This window comes from Budorcas taxicolor, chromosome 16, assembly GCF_023091745.1.
Source record: "Budorcas taxicolor isolate Tak-1 chromosome 16, Takin1.1, whole genome shotgun sequence".
Taxonomy (NCBI): Eukaryota; Metazoa; Chordata; class Mammalia; order Artiodactyla; family Bovidae; genus Budorcas; species Budorcas taxicolor.
The window spans coordinates 58082248-58107100 of NC_068925.1; the positions used below are offsets into that span (position 1 = coordinate 58082248).

The window sequence follows — 24853 nt, forward strand, 5'->3', positions numbered from 1 at the left end:
AAGACCCAGTGCAAAACAAATAATAATTGTTGGCAAGGATGTGAAAGAATGGGAACCTTCCTACACAGTTGATGGGGATGTAAACTGGTCTAGGTACTATGGAAAACAGTACAGAGGTTCCTAAAAAAAAAAAATTTAACAATTTAATTATCAAATGATTTAGCAATTCCACTTCTAAGTATATTCCTGAAGGACAAAAAAACACATATGACCCCCCCCCCCACCATGTTCAATGCAGCATTTACAATAGTCAAGATATGGAAGCAACCTAAGTGTCCATCAAGAGATGAATGAATAAAGAAGATGTGACATGCATACACACACTCACACACATACACAATGGCCTTGGCTGAGATATCCTAGAAAGTAAATAAAGAGCGGTGGGGATACCTCTCAAATATATGTGTAAACATATGTTTAGACAGGTTCAGTCATAAGGCATTCTTTTCCCTTTTGAATTAGATCTGAATAATATTTGTGCTCATGATTCTTAGTTATAGATTATTTTAATGAAAGGTCTTGAATCTAGATTTGAATTTATCATGCAAAGAAACAGAGCAAAAATAAGTGAGTAAAAAAATCATGAAATGGTTCATTGAACTGTAGACTGAGGACTTCTAAAGAGCCTACAAAAATAAGACTCCTTATTCAATAACGGTCTGATACAAGAATCAGTTAGAATAACAGATTTGGGATTTCAGAGCCACAAACAAGGGTTCTCACACAATTAGTTACAAATAAACCCAACAGTGGCTTGAATACCCTGATGCTATATATCACACCTCAATGTATTAGAAATGCCACCACAGTTCTTTCCCCTGTTCCCATACCCCTCCCCACAACTTATTGCAGAACACACACAATGAAAAATTTAGTACTAAAAATTTAGATTTCAAGTTTAGTACTAAGCTAATACTCAGTAGCAAGCTCTCCCATGAAACAGTCATTCCTGAAATCTAGTTATAGACTTACAAGATTACATAAACTGTATTTTGGAAAAATCACTTTCTTAATGACAAATCAATTCTTAATGATTCATGAAAGCTAACTCTGAATAGTTTCTTCATATCCAAAATATTGACTGACCTTTACTGATAACCCTGGATTAGTTAAGCCAATATGGTCCCTCAGAAAAATCACATTTCTGTGTTCATTCTATTTCCTGGTTGTAGTTTTCTTAATCAAACAAAACAGAATCTATCTTTAAAACTGTAATACACGTCCATCACAGGTTAAGATGGATGCAGAAGTAATCTCACCTGGTAGTCTATTAATAATCTAGTACACTTAATTAGCAGATAGTAAACAAAATGGCAAGGAAAACAGTACTTAGAAGTGCTGGTTTTAAAGGCTGTATGGAGGGGAACGATCAGACTCAGCCAGCTGTGCTAAGTCAGACAGAGACCTCCATGTTAATGTAGGATCACTGCAATTTGTAGACAAAAGGCATTTTTTCATTTGTCCACAGGGTTGGTTGCTGCAGGTTCCATTTTACTGTGTCTCATTATTAAGAAGCCTTTTGTTACCCAGTCTTTTCTATATCAACTTCCAACTGCATCAAATCCCCATTTAAATACACTTCAATACATTGAAACGAGTTATAGAACAAACAACCATGATTCAGAGAACAGAAAAAGAACAATTAAGAAGGTATACTTAGCACACAAGTTCAAAATGACCCTTACTCAGCAAGAAAAGGTTATAAAAAACATGTACAAGGGAGAGAGAAGTGAGATACACAAAAATATCACATCATTTTCACTACCCTTCCTTCATTCCAAAGGCGTTCCAAAGTCTTCTCCCTTCTCGCCAAGCAGCTCTTATCAACTTAATTTTCCTAGCCACACTAGACAACTTCTCTCGCGTTTCAATACCTCTTGACAGCTCTTCTGAATAAAGTCTGAGAACAATGTGCTTACAGTGGCATATCTGACAGGGAAAAATGACTCTTTATTGCTGATTAATATAAAGGAGAGCTTCTGAGCATGGAACATTTCTAAGGGTGCTATTGGATAAATTCCTCCAGGGTACTCTGGCAAAGCTGTTCCAAGAGTTCTGCATTACTTTAGGGCTACCATGTAACGAAGTAGAGACAGTAGTTAATTTAAGACAAGGAGAACTAGACCTGCATTTCGGTTCTGCCATAGTACTGGTCAATCCTCCTAGAAATTCAGTTTCTTCAACTATAAAACAGATAATCTTAAGAATTTCAGAGAATTTTTATGGTGATTCAAAGAAAACACAGTAACCTACCTAACCAAAAAAGAACTTGCATATTTCAGGCACCAAAAAAATAAGTGGTAGTTATTCTCACTGAAACACTATAACTGGGACTTCTCACGTGGTCCAGTGGTTAAGCCTCTGAACTTCAAATGCAGGGGCCAAGGGTTCAATCCCTGGTCAGCGAACTAAGATCCCATATGCTGTGTGCAGTGTGGCCAAGATAATAGAAAAAGACACTGTAACCTAAATTTCTTTATAATTAAAGGGCAGTTTTCTCAAATATGAGTATACTACTGTATTATTTTCAGCATCCGATTTATGATTTTATAAAACTGATTAAAAATATAATGCAGGCTTTTCAGATTAAGACTAAATTTTACCTTAACTATAACTTCCCTAGAAAATGCAGTAGCTTTTATAATGGCTGTTGCTGGTGTTGATACTTTTTGCTCTCAAACTAGAAGCAAGAAATATAACTAAGGCAACACTAACAAAATACAACCTTGGAGAAAAATATACTTGAAAGGCGGCTGGTACAGTGACACCACCTATGGCAGAAAGTGAAGAACTAAAGAGCCTCTTGATGAAAGTGAAAGAGGAGAGTGAAAAAGTTGGCTTAAAGCTCAACATTCAGACAACTAAGATCATGGCATCTGGTCTTATCACTTCATGGCAAATAGATGGGGAAACAGTGGAAATAGTGGCTGACTTTATTTTGGGGGGCTCCAAAATCACTGCAGATGGTGACTGCAGCCATGAAATTGAAAGTCGCTTATTCCTTGGAAGGAAAGTTATGACCAACCTAGACAGCATATTCAAAAGCAGAGACATTACTTTGCCAACAAAAGTCCGTCTAGTCAAGGCTATGGTTTTTCCAGTGGTCATGTATGGATGTGAGAGTTGGACTATAAGGAAAGCTGAGTGCTGAAGAATTGATGCTTTTGAACTGTGGTGTTGGAGAAGACTCTTGAGAGTCCCTTGGACTGCAAGGAGATCCAACCAGTCCATCCTAAAGGAGATCAGTCCTGGGTGTTCATTGGAAGGACTGATGTTGAAGCTGAAACTCCAATACTTTGGCCACCTCATGTGAAGAGCTGACTCATTTGAAAAGACCCTGATGCTGGGAAAGATTGAGGGCAGGAGGAGAAGGAATCGACAGAGGATGAGATGGTTGGATGGCATCAATGACTTGACGGACATGGGTGTGGGTGAACTCTGGGAGTTGGTGATGGACAGGGAGGCCTGGCACGCTGCGGTTCATGGGATCGCAAAGAGTCGGACACGACTGAGCAACTGAACTGAACTGAACTGAACAGTGCATTCAGTATGGACCATCACAGAAACCAGAAACCTGGGAGATGAAATGGATAGGAGAGGGATAGAAAAACAGGGGTTGGAGCTGGGACAGGATGAAAGGATTTAGATAAATGGCAGAGGCAATATGGAAGACAAGGCAATACAGACACACAGGAACAACGTCAGCACAAGTCTAGAGGTTAAAAACGGGAATAGTCTGGGACAATGAAGAAACCTTCCCAACAGATGCTTTGTGCTAAAACACAAACAAAAACAACAAGAGAAATAAGGCTGGACAAACAGAATTATTCTAGATTCTTGAAAACCTTGAACAGAAATAACAGTTTAGATAGGATGCCTAAGATCAAACACTTGAGGAAACAGGAATCATTAAAGAAGCAGAAGAGGAGTAACAATTAAAAACCAGGTCTACCATTCCTCTATACTATTTTAAAGGCTGACTTCCTAACTAATTACTACTAAATGTGGATTTGAGCTACCTTTGAATCAGTTCCTCTACTATACTTTTTCTATAATTAGAACTGGATTTTTTAAGGACATATTTAATAGTGAGGGTAAAATATAATCTTTAAATTAGATAAAGGTATTTGAAGTGAAAAAGATAAAATAACGGACAAGTTCAGATAATATATTTATCAAATTTTCCTCTAATTTTTAATGATGGCCAAATATGCAAGCTGGAGTTACACACAAATACTGAGTTTGAAAGAAACTTTTCTGGGTTAATTAAAGGTAACAAGCAATGTTTAACTCCGTCTGAATTCCTCTGTGAAATGATTATAAAGATATAACAGGATCAGAAGTAATCTATGGTGGGGAGAGGGAGTGAGAAGAAACAGGAATGAGGAGACTAAATGCAGAGATCAATGAAACAAATATATGACATCAAAAGACAGCTTTTCTTTGATGAATAATTGGAACAAAAAAGATTAGATACAATTTAATTTGTGAAATTCAACAAATACTTACAAGGAAAATAAACAAAGAGTAACAAACCTCAAAACTTGGTGTCTCACAGCACTCAGACATTTGCCCAGGGGGTATGGAGGAAGCCCCTTGCCTCACCACTCCTGCCTTTGCCTTTCCCTATGCCTTTTTCCCATTTGGCTGTTTCTGAGTTGCATCTTTCATAATAAATTGGTAAGCACTGAGTCAAACCAGGCTGATTAAACATAAGGGTGCCTTTGGGAGTCAGATCTTTGACTCCAGCTTTAAGATGCTGATTTACCACAGGCAATACAAGAATGTTCTAGCCTTTATTTTTGCAATGAGATCAACTAGAACCTCAATACCAAATGTTCCTCTCACAGTTGGTCTTTATAGCTTCTGAAGTAACCAACTTCCAAAGGAACCTCAGAAGGCCTCCTAATGTGGCTCCTGGAAGGGTGTGAGATGTACCTACTTACTCCTGGGAGATGAAGAAGAGGTCCCTGGTGGCCATTGTCAGAAACACTTTAAAAACACTTTTTCCCTGTTTCCCAGATGAGAACACTGTTGGAGCTCTATACATTTCCACAGGTGAGAGCAAGACTGATTAAAAGAGGGAATGGAAAATCTTTCTCCCTATAATTCTAGGTTTTTTGGATAAAATGAAAGAGAATTATGCATCCCATTAAGAAAAAAACAACAACAAGTAATGGAGGTTCCTGGGTCTCTCCCTCAAATTCTGGCTTAATAAGTCTGGGGTTTAGAAATTTGCATGTTAAATACATACACCAGGTTATTAGTAATTCTGAAGCAGATGATCAGTAGACCATACCTTGAAAAACACTAGTACAGATACTGGAACCTGTCTATAAATGTTGAACTCAAGGGAAAGGAGAAATTGGCATCTACTTTTGGTCAGGGGGCTGGGGAGAGGGAAGTAGAGAGGAAAGACTTCCTTGTTTGTCTGTCTGTTTTCATTTACTGAGTGCAAGGCCAACATAATACCAAGGTAAACAGGACAAGACTTTTTTAGCCTATGACAGCTTTTGAGTTCAATAAGCATGATTATACATGTAAAGGTTATTGGTGCTATTTTTACCCATATTATATACATTTATTTGGTTAAAACATATTATATTCCATACTGGTATTTGAATTACACTAGTGGCTCACAGAAATTTAGTTAGTTCTAAGTTAACTTCACAAGTGGAAATCTATAAGAATTTAAAATAAGCAAAATGTAATGGAAAACTGAATATGTAAAACACTAGTGTAGTTTACATATACTAGTAATTGCCTTATTCTTCTCTTTTCTTTCAGTCTCCTATTCCCATATTTTAAACTAGTTCATGAAAGTGTAAGTAGTACATGAAATCAGCAGTTTTGACCTGTCTACATATTCAAGTAATATTATACCCCCAGAGGAGTCAAGTAAATTGGAAGTAAAGAGCAAGTTAACACAATGAAAATTAATAAAGAAAATGTTGATCTTTGCTCTAAGCAGAGCCACAAGTTCTTGAACATTACACATTTAGAGATATTTACTGTTTATGAGGTGATGGGGCAAAAAGAGCTGCTCTTTTACCAAACTTTTTCTTTTACCAAGTTTTACCAGAGTCAACTTGGTAAGATTTTGAGTTAAGGAAAAACATAATAGACTTCCTTGTGACTCAGTAGCTCCCTGTCATCAAGTGTTCAAAAAGCCTGAAGGATATTAAATATGATATAAATCATTTCACCAATGGGCAAAAGGTAGGGCTAGGCAGTTATCAATCAAATGGCTGTTATCCACTCAATGAACACTCTACTACTTTTGTGATTACAAAACCCAGCACTTTAGTGAAAGGACCTCTAATCTAATGACATTACAATATAGAATAAAAAGAGGTATATGAAAGAATACCTGGGCTCAGTGAACTGCAAGGTCAAAGGCACAAAGGTTAAATGCAGAGAAACAAATGTAAAAACCCATCAGAAGTGTTGGAGGATTTATAAGCAATTCAATGTTGCTGAAGTATAAAATATGCCTATGCAAGTGGCAGGTGACCATACTGGAAAGGTAGGTGGGAAGTCTGAAGAAGGAGGGTGTTGTTAGACATCACATCAAGCTTAGAGTTTATTTTATAACCACTGGGACACTACTGAAGGATTTTAAGCAGCACAGGTACTACTGAGAAGTAATTGCAGGGAACAACGAAAGCTTGAACTAGTGATAAGTGGAAGAGTAGCAGGAGTAGAAATGGATGATGGATTCAAGATACATTAAAAAGAAAATGAGCTCATATTTGTGCTGAGATTACATACCAAAACCTGATTTTACATTTGTAAGACTCCAGTTTTAATGGTTAAAACTTTATATGTGAATAAATTTGATTTTAAATTTACAAAATGCCAAAGAACAGAACTGTGCTTAATAAAACATAAAAATTAATCCAACATTTTCTATGATATAGTAAATCACAGCAATAGCCTATATATTGGAATTTCTACAGCAATTCATAAGTAGAATGCCAAATTGGCATATCTTCATAACTGTCAGCTACATATAAGAAATCTGGCAAAATTTTAGAAAAACTCAATATTTGAGACTAAATAATTAGAAAGTCCCTAACTGTTAAGATCAGGTCATGTTACAATTTCTGGATAGCCTAAATATTTTACTCACACTTTTAAAATTCCTGCCCTTGGCTAAATTTATATTGAGACTTTCATTAGAAAAATAATTTCAAATAGATGATTTTATTTCCACTACTGATTCAGATACTAAATTATCTTTTTCAATTAAGATACTTAAAGTCAGACTGACTTTCTATACAAAATCTATCCCTAAAGCTTCCTACTTTCATTAGAGTCAAAGATCTTGAAGACAAATACAAAGATAACTAACCACCTATTTAATTGTCAACAATATGTACATACTCTGTCATTAAAAACAAATGATTTAGATTTATTTTCTGCCTCATCTTCATTTTTGGCTTGGCTATCACAGTTCAAACAAAAAAAAATCTATTTTCATCGAAGCTGATCTTCTTATATACATTAAAAAAAAGGCTAATATAAACAGGCACAAAATTACATGGCTTCTTTACAGCAATTATAATGAATGACTTCTCTACATAATCAAATTATTCCTATGTTCAGCAGTTAATTATTTTTCTACCATCCTGGGACTAGCCAATGTCAACTTCTGATAGCTTTACTTGGAAGAAATGCTGCCTAAAATGGGATTTAAGATATAAGAGAGTAAGAGATATGGAAGGCACAAACCTTCACAAGGATCACATCAGTATAGAAGACTGTCATAAGAACAATAGAAATTAACGTGGGACTGTGGAAGTAAGATACAAAATCACATTTCTTTTCCTCGGATAGACTGCAGGAAACAGTTTTCTCTCAAACAGTTGCTGTCTTTGGTTAACTCTGCTTTAAGTAATTGTTAAATATATTTTTATTCAGTTAGAAAAGAATAAATTTTTTTTAATATACTGTCTACACTTCAGCATATGAAACCAATTCAAGCAGTATTTGTTAAAAATGTTTAAGTCAAGGAAATGATATCCAACATTCACTCTCTTTCCTTCTACTGCTGCTGCTGTTGCTAAGTCGCTTCAGTCGTGTCTGACTCTGTACGACCCCATAGACGGCAGCCCACCAGGCTCCACCATCCCTGGGATTCTCCAGGCAAGAACACTGGAGTGGGTTGTCATTTCCTTCTCCAATGCATGAAAGTGAAAAGTGAAAGTGAAGACACTCAGTCGTGTTTGACTCTTCGTTACCCCATGGACCGCAGCCTACCAGGCTTTTCCGTCCATGGGATTTTCCAGGCAAGAGTACTCTAGTGGGGTGCTACTAATATTACAGAAATTTATAGGAAATAAAAGATAAACATTCAGAAACCAAAGTTAAATTTTTTCCCATCTCAAAATATTTTGGACACTTTAAAACATGGTGGGGTAATAATGAAAATTATTAATAGGCTAATGGCATCATTCAGAATGCACTCTGAAATTAACATCAATAAATTTCTTTTAAAAAAGCAAAATAAAACCCATAATCAAGTCACTTAAAAATTTCTGTGATTCTACTCTTCAAAACTGGTATATTTTAGGAGGAAAAACACTATTTTTAAAGAAGGATTTAATGAGAAAAAGAAATTATAATAATCATTCTAATATAGGTCAAATTCCATTACAGTGCATATAAACAGGAAAATAAAATATTTAAAATGTCACCATACATACCCACCAAATCATTTTGTTGATTTCATTACATTTTCACCATGAAATACCTAATGCAACAAATGTTTTCATAGAAACTGTCCATACAGCAGTGGACATTAAGGTTAAGGGATACTGACACTTAATGTAATTTAGAGAAGAAATAAACTACAGGTTTGCTTCTGTTTTCCACAGCCTTCTGGTCTCCTCTGTTTTCTACTTTGCCACCCAAATCTAGTTTGGACATTAAGGGATAAATGGGGCACTTAGGAGAGACGGAAGCCATAGTCTTCCTGGAAGGCAGGGTCCGTGTTCAGAATCTCCTTTCCTTCCGTGCCCAAGACAGACAAGAGATCATTCAGATTGGCCCTCTTCCAGTCAGAAAAAATTTTTTAAAGTGTTATAAACCATCTGGCTAGAGGAAAGAAGAAAGGAAAGATAAAAGGGAAGGAAAGAAACAGAAATGAAGGAAGGAAAGAAGAAAGAAAAAAAAGATCTATGTTGTCTTCTCAGTGTTCATTGAAGAATTTAGGATGAGAAATAGTTTGTAAAGGTGGGAAATCAATATATATTAAATGTAGCTTTTAAAAATTGAATAAAAGAAAAAAGACATCTTATTCTTTTGTGTGTTTCTTCCTGAGAAGCATAAGAAGTAGCAAAATCTAACAGACATTAGGTATTCATAATTACAATTATTCCCTCTTTAACAGATGCTTGAGAACCATTAATGCCTCCTGGTTACTATGCATACAAATCTCCAGTGGTAACATACATCATCTGTTTCCAAACCTGACTGTTCATATAATTTTCTATAGAGACCTGGGGAACTTTCCAAAATATGAATCTTTACTCTCTTTCCCACCTCCCCCAAGGTACAGACTCAGGGGTCTAAGAAGAGAGCTGTTCTGTTATATACATTTTTTGGAAAGATTCCAAGGTGATTCTGATGATCAGTCAGGTCTGAGAATCACTGTGATAAATAAATTTTTATCATAGATGCCTTCTGCATTTTAATGGACATAGACTGGCTTTTCATACATGCTTTAGCTTCCCAAGTTTAGTGGAATCTGATGCTCTATACACAGTGTTTACTAAATCAGAGAATGAATGCCTATCTCTTGGATAAAAGCATATATAAACTGGAAAATAGATATATTATGTAAGGCTTTTTTAGAGAAGACTGAATTGTAAAACACTACAAATGCAGTGGAGAAAGGGAAGGACAAATAATAAATACCAATTCCTCCATAGCTGCACGCACTCTAATGTGTTCATCGTTTTGAAAATGTGCAAGAGCCTGGAGATTATATCCCAAGGACAAAATGGTAACTATGAAATAATTACATAGGTATCCAAAATGTTAATCTCAAGAAAACTATTTTTCTTAAATTGATATAGTCTTCATACTACCATTGAGTTTTATGTATTAGAAATCTCTCTCCCCTGTACTCCAGTATCTCCTTGGTTTCAAAAAGCAGTATTTAATTAATTATGCAACAAATAAGTGAAAGGACAAGGCTGAAGAACTGTATCATTCATTACAAAAATTATATATTAATTATACATTATGTGCACACCATCTGTTCAGGGCTAGTGGTTTTAAAAAAAAATTTTAATTGGAGGATAACTGCTTTACAATGTGGTGTTGCTTTCTGCTAGCATCAACATGAATCAGCCATAAGTATACATATATTCTCTTCCTCTTAAGCCTCCCTCTCACTCCGCCCCTCATCCCATCCCTTCCCTCTAGGTTATCACAGAACACTTAAGCTGAGCTTCGTGTGCTATACAGCAACTTTCTACCAGCTAGCTACTTTACACATGCTACTGAACACGTCAATGCTACTCTCTCAGTTGGCTCTGCCCTCTCCCTCCCCTCCTGTGTCCACAAGTCCATTGTCTCTGTCTCTAGTCCAGCCCTGTAAGTAGGTTCATCAGTACCATTTTTCTAGACTTCATATACATGCATTAATAAATAATATTTGTTTTTCTGACTCACTTCACTTTGTATAACAGGCTCTAGATTTATCCACCTCACTAGAACTGAATCAGATAAATTCCTATGGCTAAGTAATTTCATTGTACATATGTACCACAACTTCTTCCATTCATTGGTCAATGAACATATTAGTGATAGTTTAGAAAACGAAAGTTACTACTAGCAAACACTCATATAATTTGCACTATTTAAAACCCTTTATATACATTAACTTATTTTAACATTAAAATAACCCTAGTTCAGTTCAGTCGCTCAGTCATGTCCAACTCCTTGTGATCTCATCAACCGCAGCACGCCAGGCCTCCCTGTCCATCACCAACTCCCAGAGCTTACTCAATTTCATGTCCATTGAGTCAGTGATACCATCCAATCATCTCATTCTCTGTTGTCCCCTTCTCCTCCCACCCTCATTCTTTCGCAGTGTCAGGGTCTTTTCAAATGAGTCAGCTCTTTGCATCAGGTGGCCAAAGTACTGAAGTTTCAGCTTCAACATCAGTCCTTCCAATGAACCCCCAGGACTGGTTTCCTTTAGGATGGACTGGTTGGCTCTCCCTGCAGTCCAAGGGACTCTCAGGAGTCTTCTCCAACACCACAGCTCAAAAGCATCAATTCTTCGGCGCTCAACCCTCTTTATAGTCCAACTCTCACATCCATACATGACCACAGGAAAAACCATAGCCTTGACTAGACAGACCTTTGCTGGCAAAGTAATGTCTCTGCTTTTTTATATGCTGTCCAGGTTGGTCATAACTTTACTTCCAAGGAGTAAGCGTCTTTTAATTTCATGGCTGCAATCACCATCTGCAGTGATTTTGGAGCCCCCCAAAATAAAGTCTGACACTGTTTTCATTGTTTCCCCATCTATTTGCATGAAGTGATGGGATGGGATGCCATGAGCTTCGTTTTCTCAAAGTTGAGCTTTAAGCCAACTTTTTCACTCTCCTCTTTCCCCTTTCATCAAGAGGCTTTTTAGTTCCTCTTCACTTTCTGCCATAAGGGTGGTGTTATCTGCATATCTGAGGATACTGAAATTTCTCCTGGAAATCTTTATTTCAGCTTGTGTTTCTCCCAGCCCAGCGTTTCACATGATGTACTCTGCATAGAAGTTAAATAGGCAGGGTGACAATACACAGCCTTGACATACTGCTTTTCCTATTTGGAACCAGTCTGTTGTTCCATGTCCAGTTCTAACTGTTGCTTCCTGACCTGCATATAGGTTTCTCAAGAGGCAGGTCAGGTGGTCTGGTATTCCCATCTCTTTCAGAATGTTCCATAGTTTATTGTGATCCACACAGTCAAAGGCTTTGGCATAGTCCATAAAGTAGAAATAGATGTTTTTCTGGAACTCTCTTGCCTTTTCAACGATCCAGCAGATGTTGGCAATTTGATCTCTAGTTCCTCTGCCTTTTCTAAAACCAGCCTGAACATTAGGAAGTTCATGGTTCATGCATTGCTGAAGCCTGGCTTGGAGAATTTCGAGCATTACTTTACTAGCGTGTGAGATGAGTGCAATTGTGCGGTAGTTTGAGCATTCTTTGGCATTGCCTTTCTTTGGGATTGGAATGGACACTGACCTTTTCCAGTTCTTTGGCCATTGCTGGGTTTTCCAAATTTGCTGGCATATTGAGTGCAGCACTTTCACAGCATCATCTTTTAGGATTTCAAATAGCTCAACTGGAATTCCATCACCACCACTAGCTTTGTACGTAGTGATGTTTCCTAAGGCTCACTTGACTTCACATTCCAGGATGTCTGGCTCTAGATGAATGATCACACCATCATTATTACCCGGGTCGTGATGATCTTTTGGTATAGTTCTTCTGTGTATTCTTGCCACCTCTTCTTAATATCTTCTGCTTCTGGTTAGGTCCATACCATTCTGTCCTTTATTAAGCCCATCTCTGCATGAATTGTTCCCTTGGTATCTCTAATTTTCTTGAAGAGATCTCTGGTCTTTCCCATTCTATTGTTTTCCTCTATTTCTTTGTATTGATCATTGAGGAAGGCTTTCTTATCTCTCCTTGCTATTCTTTGGAACGCTACATTTAAATATGCATATCCTTAGCAGGCGGCTGCGAGGGCCGGCCGGCGCACTGAGCGCAGGCGGCTGCGAGGGCCGGCCGGCGCACTGAGCGCAGGCGGCTGCGAGGGCCGGCCGGCGCACTGAGCGCAGGCGGCTGCGAGGGCCGGCCGGCGCACTGAGCGCAGGCGGCTGCGAGGGCCGGCCGGCGCACTGAGCGCAGGCGGCTGCGAGGGCCGGCCGGCGCACTGAGCGCAGGCGGCTGCGAGGGCCGGCCGGCGCACTGAGCGCAGGCGGCTGCGAGGGCCGGCCGGCGCACTGAGCGCAGGCGGCTGCGAGGGCCGGCCGGCGCACTGAGCGCAGGCGGCTGCGAGGGCCGGCCGGCGCACTGAGCGCAGGCGGCTGCGAGGGCCGGCCGGCGCACTGAGCGCAGGCGGCTGCGAGGGCCGGCCGGCGCACTGAGCGCAGGCGGCTGCGAGGGCCGGCCGGCGCACTGAGCGCAGGCGGCTGCGAGGGCCGGCCGGCGCACTGAGCGCAGGCGGCTGCGAGGGCCGGCCGGCGCACTGAGCGCGGCCGAAAGGAGCTACCCCACGTCCCAAGTCAGGGGCAGCGGCCTAGAGTGCCAGGCTGCTACAGCGCAGGAACGGCCGAGAGGAGCTACCCTGCATCCGAGGTCAGTGGCGGCCGGGAGGAGCTACCCAGCGTCTGAGGTCAGGGGCGGCGGCCGGGAGGAGACACCCCGTGTCAGAGGTCAGGGGCGGCAGGGAGAAGACCCCGCGTCCGAGGACAGGGCGGCGGCCGGGAGGAGCTACCCCGTGTCCGAGGTCAGGGGCGGCCGGGAGGAGACACCCCGCGTCCAAGGTCAGGGGCGGACGGGAGGAGACACCCCACGTCCGAGGTCAGGGGCGGCCGGGTGGAGACACTTTGCGTCTGAGGTCAGGGGCGGCCAGGAGAAGCCGCCACTGGCCCAATGCCAGGGGCGGTGACCCTGAGGAGCCACCCCAAGCCCAAGGGCAGGGGTGGCAGCTGGGAGGAGTCACCCACACCCGAGGCCAGGCCTGGCTCCCTGGAGGAGCAACCCAGGAGCGGTGGCTGCGCAGGCGCAGGAAGGCCTAGAGGAGCTATCCCACGTTGAAGGTCAGGAATGGCGGTGGTAAGGAGATACCCCTCGTCCAAAGTAAGGAGCAGTGGCTGTGCTTTGCTGGAGCAGCGGTGAAGAGATACCCCACGCCCAAGGTAAGAGAAATCCAGGTAAGATGGTAGGTGTTGCAAGAGGGCATCAGAGGGCAGACACACTGAAACCATACTCACAGAAAACTAGTCAATCTAATCACACGAGGACCACAGCCTTGTCTAACTCAATGAAACCAAGCCATGCCTGTGGGGCAACCCAAGACGGGAGGGTCATGGTAGAGAGGTCTGACAGAACGTGGTCCACTGGAGAAGGGAATGGCAAGCCACTTCATTGAGAACGCCATGTACAGCATGAAAAGGCAAAATGATAGGACAGCAAAAGAGGAACTCCCCAGGTCATTAGGTGCCCAATATGCTACTGGAGATCAATGGAGAAATAACTCCAGAAAGAATGAAGGGATGGAGCCAAAACAAAAACAATACCCAGTTGTACATGTGACTGGTGATAGAAGCAAGATCCGATGCTGTAAAGAGCAATATTGCATAGGAACCTGGAATGTCAGGTCCATGAATCAAGGCAAATTGGAAGTGGTCAAACAAGAGATGGCAAGGGTGAACGACGACATTCTAGGAATCAGCGAACTAAAATGGACTGGAATGGGTGAATTTAACTCAGATGACCATTACATCTACTACTGCGGGCAGGAATCTCTCAGAAGAAATGGAGTAGCCATCATGGTCAACAAAAGATTCCAAAATGCAGTACTTGGATGCAGTCTAAAAAACGACAGAATGATCTGTTCATCTCCAAGGCAAACCATTCAATATCACAGTTATCCAAGTCTATGCCCCAACCAGTAATGCTGAAGAAGCTGAAGTTGAACGGTTTTATGAAGACCTACAAGACCTTTTAGAACTAACACTCTAAAAGGACATCCTTTTCATTATAGGGGACAGGAATGCAAAAGTAGGAAGTCAAGAAACACCTGGAGTAACAGGCAAATTTGGCCTTGGAATATGGAATGAAGCAGGGCAAAGACTAATAAGAGTTTTGCCAAGAAAACGCACTGGTCTTAGCAAACACCCTCTTCCGACAATACAAGAGAAGACTCTACACATGAACATCACCAGATGGTCAACACTGAAATCAGATTGATTATATTCTCTGCAGCCAAAGATGGAGAAGCTGTATACAGTCAACAAAAACAAGACCAGGAGCTGACTGTGGCTCAGATCATGAACTCCTTATTACCAAATTCAGACTTAAATTGAGGAAAGTAGGGAAAACCTCTAAAGCATTCAGGTATGACCTAAATCAAATCCCTTATGATTATATAGTGGAAGTGAGAAATAGATTTAAGGGCCTAGATCTGATAGATACAGTGCCTGATGAACTATGGAATGGGGTTCGTGACACTGTACAGGGGACAGGGATCGAGACCATCCCCATGGAAAAGAAATGCAAGAAACAAAATGGCTCTCTGGGGAGGCCTTACAAATAACTGTGAAAAGGAGAGAGGCAAAAAGCAAAGGAGAAAAGGAAAGATATAAGCATCTGAATGCAGAGTTCCAAAGAATAGCAAGAAGAGATGAGAAAGCCTTCTTCAGCGATCAATGCAAAGAAATAGAGGAAAACAACAGAATGGGAAAAACTGGAGATCTCTTCAAGAAAATTAGAGATACCAAGGGAACATTTCATGCAAAGATGGGCTCGATAAAGGACAGAAATGGTATGGACCTAACAGAAGCAGAAGATATTAAGAAGAGGTGGCAAGAATACACGGAAGAACTGTACAAAAAAGATCTTCATGACCCAGATAATCATGATGATGTGATCACTCATCTAGAGCCAGACATCCTGGAATGTGAAGTCAAGTGGGCCTTAGAAAGCATCACTACAAACAAAGCTAGTGGAGGTGATGGAATTCCAGTTGAGCTATTTCAAATCGTGAAAGATGATGCTGTGAAAGTGCTGCACTCAATTTCCCAGCAAATTTGGAAAACTCAGCAGTGGCCACAGGACTGGAAAAGGTCAGTTTTCATTCCAATACCAAAGAAAGGCAAGGCCAAAGAATGCTCAAACTACCGCACAATTGCACTCATCTCACATGCTAGTAAAGTAATGCTCAAAATTCTCCAAGCCAGGCTTCAGCAATACATGAACTGTGAACTCCCTGATGTTCAAGCTGGTTTTAGAAAAGGCAGAGGAACCAGAGATCAAATTGCCAACATCCGCTGGATCATGGAAAAAGCAAGAGAGTTCCAGAAAGACATCTATTTCTGCTTTATTGACTATGCCAAAGCCTTTGACTGTGTGGATCACAATACACTGTGGAAAATTCTGAAAGAGATGTTAATACCAGACCACCTAACCTGCCTCTTGAGAAGTCTGTATACAGGTCAGGAAGCAACAGTTAGAACTGGACATGGAACAACAGACTGGTTCCAAATAGGAAAAGGAGTACATCAAGGCTGTATATTGTCACCCTGCTTATTTAACTTCTATGCAGAGTACATCATGAGAAATGCTGGACTGGAAGAAACACAAGCTGGAATCAAGACTGCCGGGAGAAATATCAATAACCTCAGATATGCAGATGACACCATCGTTATGGCAGAAAGTGAAGAGGAGCTAAAAAGCCTCTTGATGGAAGTGAAAGAGGAGAGTGAAAAAGTTGGCTTAAAGCTCAACATTCAGAAAACGAAGATCATGGCATCCGGTCCCATCACTTGATGGAAAATAGACGGGGAAACAGTGGAAACAGTGTCAGACTTTATTTTTTTGGGCTCCAAAATCACCACAGATGGTGACTGCAGCCATGAAATTAAAAGGTGCTTACTCCTTGGAAGAAAACTTATGACCAACCTAGACAGCATATTGAAAAGCAGGGACATTACTTTGCTGACTAAGGTCCGTCTAGTCAAGGCTATGGTTTTTCCTGTGGTCATGTATGGATGTGAGAGTTGGACTGTGAAGAAGGCTGAGCGCCGAAGAATTGATGCTTTTGAACTGTGGTGTTGGAGAAGACTCTTGAGAGTCCCTTGGACTACAAGGAGATCCAACCAGTCCATTCTGAAGGAGATCAACCCTGGGATTTCTTTGGAGGGAATGATGCTGAAGCTGAAACTCCAGTACTTTGGCCACCTCTTGCGAAGAGTTGACACATTGGAAAAGACTCTGATGCTGAGAGGGATTGGGGGCAGTAGGAGAAGGGGACGACCGAGGATAGGATGGCTGGATGGCATCATGGACTCGATGGACATGAGTCTGAGTGAACTGCGGGAGATGGTGGTGGACAGGGGGGCCTGGCGTGCTGCAATTCATGGGGTCGCAAAGAGTCGGACACGAGTGAGCGACTGAACTGAACTGAACTGATCCTTCCTTTTCTCCTTTGCTTTTGGCTTCTCTTCTTTTCACAGCTATTTGTAAGGCCTCCTCAGACAGCGATTTTGCCTTTTTGCATTTCTTTTTCTTGGGGATGGTCTTGATCCCTGTCTCCTGTACAATGTCACGAACCTCATTGCATAGTTCGTCAGGCACTCTGTCTATCAGATCTAGTCCCTTAAATCTATTTCTCACTTCCACTGTATAATCATAAGGGATTTGATTTAGGTCATACCTGAATGGTCTAGTGGTTTTCCTCACTTTCTTCAATTTAAGTCTAAAGGTAGGTCATTATTATCATTAGCATTTTAAAGATGAAGAAATTGAAGCACACTGAAGTTAAGGCACTTGAGCAAGGTCAGAGATCTAGTAAGTGTAAAATCTGACTTGAACCTGAGTGCTCTGACTCCATAGTCTTTGCCCTTGTTCTCTACACTATGTTTGTTTCCAGTGAGGTTACAGACTAGCAGGGGACAGGAGACATGAACACAAATAAGAGTACAAAGCAGTGTATTTATTCATTCAGGAAATATTTTTAATGGATAGGAATTATGACAGATTTAGGTAAAGAAAAAATTTCCATAAGAATACAAAGTTTTAGTTAAAACCATTTTATAATGTTTCATTATATAAAGTTTTATTTGTAAGAAGTAAGAATATATTTTATTATATGACTAAAAAAAGATGCCCCTGCCTAATATAGTTATAACTTTGCACAGTATGGGTGATTAACACTGTTAACAAATTTCCATGCCAAGTCTTGCTGGACTTGGTTTCAGGAAGGGAAATTAGGGATATCATTAGTCTGACATCCTTTACTACTGAGTTATAAAAAGTTTCAATATGACTCCTGGTGTTTCAAGCCACAAGAGGAAAATCCACCCTTAATAACCCTTCAATAACTAGCTAAAGCTTTTTCTGAGGATATAGTATATATATACACATTTGTCACTTTTGAAGACCTACGAGAGTCTTTAAGTATCCTTCACAAGCTTTGTCTTTCATTAGCAGATATCTGTTTGTAATTGGTGACTCAGGACTAGATGATTATGTATGACGTACAGCCTCAGTAGGAGTCATCATGGACTCAAGGTCGGCCTTGAGGCAAGGTCTGCCAAGGTCAACAGAAATATACTGTCCCTTTACACAGATACGATTATTTAGCAGAAAGTAATTTGCCTTCTGTTAAATTATATTCAATATAAATTTGAAACAATTTATATTTCATACCAATAGTTTTAGATAAGAGATATGCCACAAAATTGATCCACAGATATAGAACATATACAGGCTCCTTTACCTAACTTTCAGTGTCTGAATAAAGCAGTGATGATAAAAAAAGATACAACAGAAATAAACAATATCATTCCGAATTTACTTTCGCTCTATAGCATCACTTTTAAGGTAGATGTGGGATGTACAGGATAATGGAATAGATATAAATTACTAACATCAAATTGCCAAAGGACTATAATTATAAAATATCTTAGTTGCATTGAATTTCCTGTTCAAGCAAGAATTTCTTAAAAAAAAAAACTTTTCAGTACATAAACATGCGATTTGTAAAAAATCAAAAGTTAATGTTTAAGAAAACTGTTCATGGAAACAACTACTAAAGATTCTTTTACTAACAAGATTATTTTCTAACTGGCAAAGATACTGGCATTATAGTCCATGTTTTATGGGTATGGTCAAACTGAAATACCTGAACTTTCTCTGTGCAGGACCAAATGGAAATCGATGGTACTATACGGCAATCTACCACTTTTAATCAAAAGCCTTAATGCTATCCATTTCCTTCAAATGAATAAATCTCTAAAGTTCTCTCCTAAAGAATTAATTAGAAATTTAAAGATTTACTAAAAAATATTCAAGCATTATTTACAGTAGTAAAAAGTAAAGTATCTTGAGCAAAATAATAGTATACCAGTTATGGTAAATCCTTAGACTAGAACAATATGGAACCACTAAAAACTCTCTTTTCAAAATATATTTATATCTGGGAAATGTTCATGACAAAGGCAAAAGGTAAAGAATACATGATAACATACAAAATATTCACTGCTATTGGGGGAAAAAGTTCCTATGAATGGAAAAAATTACATGATTATATTTAAATGCCCGTATTAGTTATTTCTGGGAAAAGTGATAACATGTTTATTTTTTTTTGTTATTCTAAATTCTCTAAAATATACATGTATTCATTACTAATGGTTTCTTTCAATAATAAGCTACTATAACTATTTGGGGAAGAAAACAAAAATCAAAACCTATGCAATGTTTCAAGATGACAGTATTCTCTACTGATATGCTTGCCAAGGAAATTCACTCTGACTCTCCACTCGCATAATATACAGCTGCAAAAGAACTTTCTTTGGAATCAATTCTAAATTAGTTTCAGGATAATTACTTAAACTAATCATATCACTAATGTCTTTTAGGAGGAAGGAAGGGAACAAAGAAATAAATTTTATGTTAGTCCATATGAATACTTAGTAGAAATTGTGAGTAAATAAAATATTTTAGAAGAAAGGCTGAAACTAGAACATGAACAGATCCAGGTAATGGCTTGTCCAATAAGTATCAGACAGCAAACATTACTACACTGGGATACAAGAGGTTAAAATAAATTATGTGGTACTTTTCAAGGAAGAAGAGTCACAAAATGAATTGAAATTATAGCCCACTAGCCCACCATTCTCTATGATCAAATGTACATAGCTGACTGCTATACATGGAAATAAAGTAAACCACACTATTTCATAGATTGTGTAATTATTCAATGGAATGTATTTGGATGTTCAATCATATATGGATATACTACATTCAAGTACACAGTTTTAGACTTTACAATTGCTTTTTCAAATAAATGGATAGTAATTTTCTTTTATTATAGCAAGTTAAACATATGATCAAGCTCACTTCATTTATATTTAAAAACCAACTAATGGGGAAAGTTAAATTTCAAAGTCTAAATAGAGTGGTAAGTGGTATTCCAAGCAGTTATTTCATACAAATTCCCCTCTTTTAAAAAAATCATGACATTAATACCAAAATAGGCAATACAAATAAGATTAACTCTTGGGGGTTAAAATCCTAAGAATCTGGCAATAACAGAATATTCATACATCAATAATTCTAAATTACTAAAGTTTAATTAAAATATATTCAAATGAATTAAAATTATAAAGTAAAAACAAAACATAAAATGAAGAATTCTGCATTCTTCATTAGTATAAATATTATCATTTCTAAGTATGCTAGAGAGGAGCTATGTTGTATAATAAAAAATTCTTCTAAAAAAAAGAAAAATATTTTTGATACAGTTCAAACTTATCTTACAACCCTTTTGAAGATTAAATGCGGTACAAGAGGTTGTGGCACTTTAACAGTAGAAATGCTAAAGCCACTAACAGAAGAACAAAGGACAGAAGACTCTGATGTGCTTTTAGACATAGGGAAGGTATTAGGAAGATAGAAAAAGAGAAAGGACAAAGTACTGTCCCTCAGATTAAAACAAACAATTTTAGACATATTCTGACTTTAAATGGAAGGAATTAAAAGCAAATATTATAAGCCTAGAAGAAAAAGTAGACTTTAAGAACCTACTTTGGAGGTTATCCTATGAACTATAATATGCACCCTTTCTGTCTAATATTAATTAGTTCCTTTGCCACCTTCCTTGATAAAGCAAGGGCTTGAGAGACTTTAATCACATTTATTCTTCTGACTTATTACTGTCAAGTACTTAATTCTATGTGTGTATTATGTCCAACAGACATCATTGCTTTATACAGTCAACATGCGTCTAGATTTACTGCACGTTAACCATTTCTGTTGCTTTCCATTCCTTTCTGCAACTCTGACCTTCCATCTTCTGCATTTTTTTTTCCTTCTGCTTTAAGAATATCCTTTAAGATTTTCTTTAGTGTAGAAAATTTTCTGCTGGTGGCAAATGCTTCATTCTTATTTATCTAAAAGTCTTCATGTACTGGACATGGAATGCTAGATTGGCAGGTATTTTTCCTTCACACACTGAATATCTGGCTCCACTATCTTTTGATTTCTATTGTTTCATTGAGATGTTGTCAGTTCAATTACCCACTCTTTGAAGACAGCTTTTCTCTGCTTTAAGAATCTCTCATTTTATTTTTTCAGGAGTTTTAATAAGATGTGTGCCACCACCAGCAAGGGTCACAGGATTAGACACAATTAGTTTTAAATCTAGCACTTTGTTAGCTTTATAGAAGGATATAAGATAGGATATTCAGTGTGCACAGCATCTTCAAAACCATGCATAGCTTCTTGGATCTCTCCCCAAACCACAGAAAGTGAGCACAGTTGCCAAGGACAGCTGAGATGCAGGTGGTTCACTTCAACACAGAGAGGTACCTTGGTTTCCTGCCAGTCTTAGATTGTTCACACTGCACAGATGTAAGGCCAGTATGTCAACTCACAGTTCTCTCAGTTCAGAAGCAATGCGATAGATGAGGTTTCAGAGTAAAATTAAGAGATAACTAGCTCCTAACACATAACATTCCCTATTTGTCTCAATACAGCTTATTTCCACAGCAAAGTGCTATGAGAAGGTGGACCCAAGGTCAGATTTTCATGCCCATCTATGTATGTTCAGGGTCTAGATCTGATATTAAATCTCTGCTCACAATGGAGGTTTCAAGTCATTTATTCCCTGGGGTAAGAAAGTTTACTGCATCTCTGCCTTAATGTCTTTCATCAATGATGTAAAGCTTTATCAACAATAATCCTTTCTAATATCTGCTTTGGGGTTTCCCACATAGCACAGTGGTAAATAATCCACCTGTCAATGTAGGAGGTGCTAGAGATGTGGGTTTGAATTCTGAGTGGGGAAGATCCCCTGTAGGAGGAAATGGCAACCCACTCCAGTATTGTCTGGAAAATTCCATGGGCAGGAGCCTAGCGGGCTGCAGTCAGTGAGGTCGCAGAGTCTGACACGACTGAGCGTCAGCTTTCTTACTTCAGCTTCTACCTCCTTTTTCCCATCGTTTTTTGTCTCTCCATGCGTGCTTTTGTATATTGTCCTCTAACTATGCTACAAGTTCACTACTTTTCTTTTCAACTGTGCCTCATCTTCCGTTCAACCCATCCACTAAATTCCTAATTTTGGTAACTATATTTTCTTAGTTCTAGAATTTTCATTTTAAAACTACTTTTTATTTCCCAATTGAAATTTTCAACCTTGTCTTTCATTTTGTCAGTATGGTTATTCCGGGCTATGTCTGATAATACCCAGAGTTGCTGTGATTTTGTTTCTCTTGTCCAATTCCTACGCTAAATTTATTCATGTCATCTTGCCTCTCCTATGTCTGTTTACATTTTATTGTGCCTAGTTATTATATTTGCAATTTTGAAAAAGAATAAAATTCTTAGGTGATCTTCTTTTGAAAGCCTTCTTAAAGAGAGGATTTAATTTTACATCCTGTGAACCCCAGCAATCCATGATAGCCTCAATTTATTCAGGATTGATGTGACCTGAAATTGAGTTGCAAAATTACTGGGGGCTTATCTTCGACTGGTTTACTCTAGACTAGAGCCCTTTGGGTACCAAGATCAAAGTGAGTTCACCCATACGGTGGTGAGTACTAGACTGCATTCCCTGTGATCCCATGAAGCTACCATAAGTATTCTCAGACATTCCACCAAAACTGGCAAATGCACCCAGCGGAGAAAGAGTATTCAAAAGCCAGGCTCACATTCCTAGACTGCTAATTCTTTTCTATCTTGTTTATTTTCCAATGACTTAAAACAGGTTTTGGTTTTAAAATACATATACTTTGTCTAACTTTCTAGTTCTACTGAGAGGAAGGGTTGGTCCAAATCATCTTGTCTGCCACTACCAAAACTGAAGCTGAGTTACAGAACTTTAAACAAGATAGCTTGAATACATCTATGTAAACTATACAAGAACTCAGAAGTCTTAAAGTACCTATCAAGTAGAATTTTTTGTGTCAAAAATAAAAATAAGTATATACCTAAAAAGTTATTTTAAAAAAGAGACATTAACAGATGACTAACATTTACAAAATCAAGACAATAAAAACGATTACTTCTTCATAGAACTTATGAGAAAGCTTCTACTTTAAAATGCATAACTGAATGATAAGTTTGAGGAAACTTTTTTGGGCAACGTGGAAATTCAACTTTCTTGTTAAGAAATAAAATGTGTTAAAATATTCTCATATAAATGTATTTTGTATAGAGAAATTCTGCCCTGAAATAGTACTTAACTAGGTAAGCATATAGGCCACTCTCCTTTAGCCACATCAAACTTTTTCCTCCTAATATAATACCAGGTTCAGCTGAATGTTTATTTAGCCTATACTGCAAGTGATTAAAAAGGGAAATAAGACACAGTATGTTTCCTGGATAAATTTCCAGTCCTGTAGGAGAGATACAGAGATAATCTGATAATGATGTAACAGAGGTATGCATATGATGCTGTGGGTACACAGGAGAGACATCATGTAAGCATGATGTAACATTTCAATTACTGTTCCTTTAGTGACAATTACTACTTTCTAAAATGGTGATGTAATACTGAGCAAAAAAGAAAATATATGCAACAATTTATATTTTAAACTTAAAAGGCTCACCAGTGTATATATAAACATAATGTATCATATGAGAAAGCAAGGTGGAAAAACTGATACACAAACTCACCCCATCTGGAAGTGCCCTCCAGCACACGGCACTAACAAATTCATTTGTGTCATCTTCTTTTCGGTCTTTGTCCAGAACACTTTTGACTGTGTCAAACTTAAAAGTTAGCAAAGTCTTAGAAAGTCCTTTATAGTACAGGTAAAGAGAGTTGTTCTCGCTTCCTAAAAAAGAAATTTAATAATTATTTTAAAATATCTTTTTTGGTTTAGAATGGAAGAACTTAGTATTAGGACTTCATAAGTTCACTATTACTCAACATTTAAGTTCAGAGACTAATAATCTTTTATGGTAAAATATGAAAGACCAGAGCACAGGACTTCTTGGGAATCATGTGAAAAAAGGATTCCTAGGGAAAAAATGTATATTTTCCTAACCTAAAGGCATAATCATTGTGAAATGATTTAACAGTATTGATATAAAAATCATTTTTAACAGAGATCTAGAGAAGAACCAGAAATTTGTTATTACAATATAATCTTCAAAGTACGTTTAAAAAGATTTGTGTCTAGGGGGGAAGATGTTGTAGCACTTATAAACACAGATTTTAATAATCTACAAAACTCATCTCCGATTTCCTAACAAAAGTTGAGTGGTCTACAAACCTATAGTTTGAACAGTCTGTCAAAGTAAGAGATTTGCTTTGACAAGGTTTAGGTTCATATACATGTTCAGTTCAGTTGGCTCGCTCAGTCGTGTCTGACTCTTTGCGATTTGCAGAACGCCAGGCCTCCCTGTCCATCACCAACTCCCGGAGTTCACTCAGACTCACGTCCATTGACTCGTTGATGCAATCCAGCCATTTCATCCTCTGTCATCCCCTTCTCTTCCTGCCCCCAATCCCTCCCAGCATCAGTCTTTTCTAGTGAGTCAACTCTTCGCATGAGGTGGCCAAAGTATTGGAGTTTCAGCCTCAGCATCAGTCCTTCCAGTGA

General features: G+C 38.7%; 1 protein-coding gene and 1 non-coding gene across 3 annotated transcripts in view; both read right to left on the bottom strand.

Annotated features, from left to right (window-relative positions):
• COP1 (COP1 E3 ubiquitin ligase) overlaps positions 1-24853 on the bottom strand; it is a 230527-nt gene that overhangs the window by 25612 nt on the left and 180062 nt on the right. For both annotated transcript variants that reach the window (XM_052653649.1, XM_052653648.1), the window contains exon 18: positions 23922-24082. In XM_052653649.1, the coding sequence (XP_052509609.1) occupies positions 23922-24082 (161 nt within the window). The remainder of the gene's footprint in view (positions 1-23921; positions 24083-24853) is intronic.
• LOC128061899 (small Cajal body-specific RNA 3) lies at positions 1351-1491 on the bottom strand. The gene has a single exon (XR_008200754.1). It is a non-coding gene; the product is annotated as a small Cajal body-specific RNA 3 (non-coding RNA).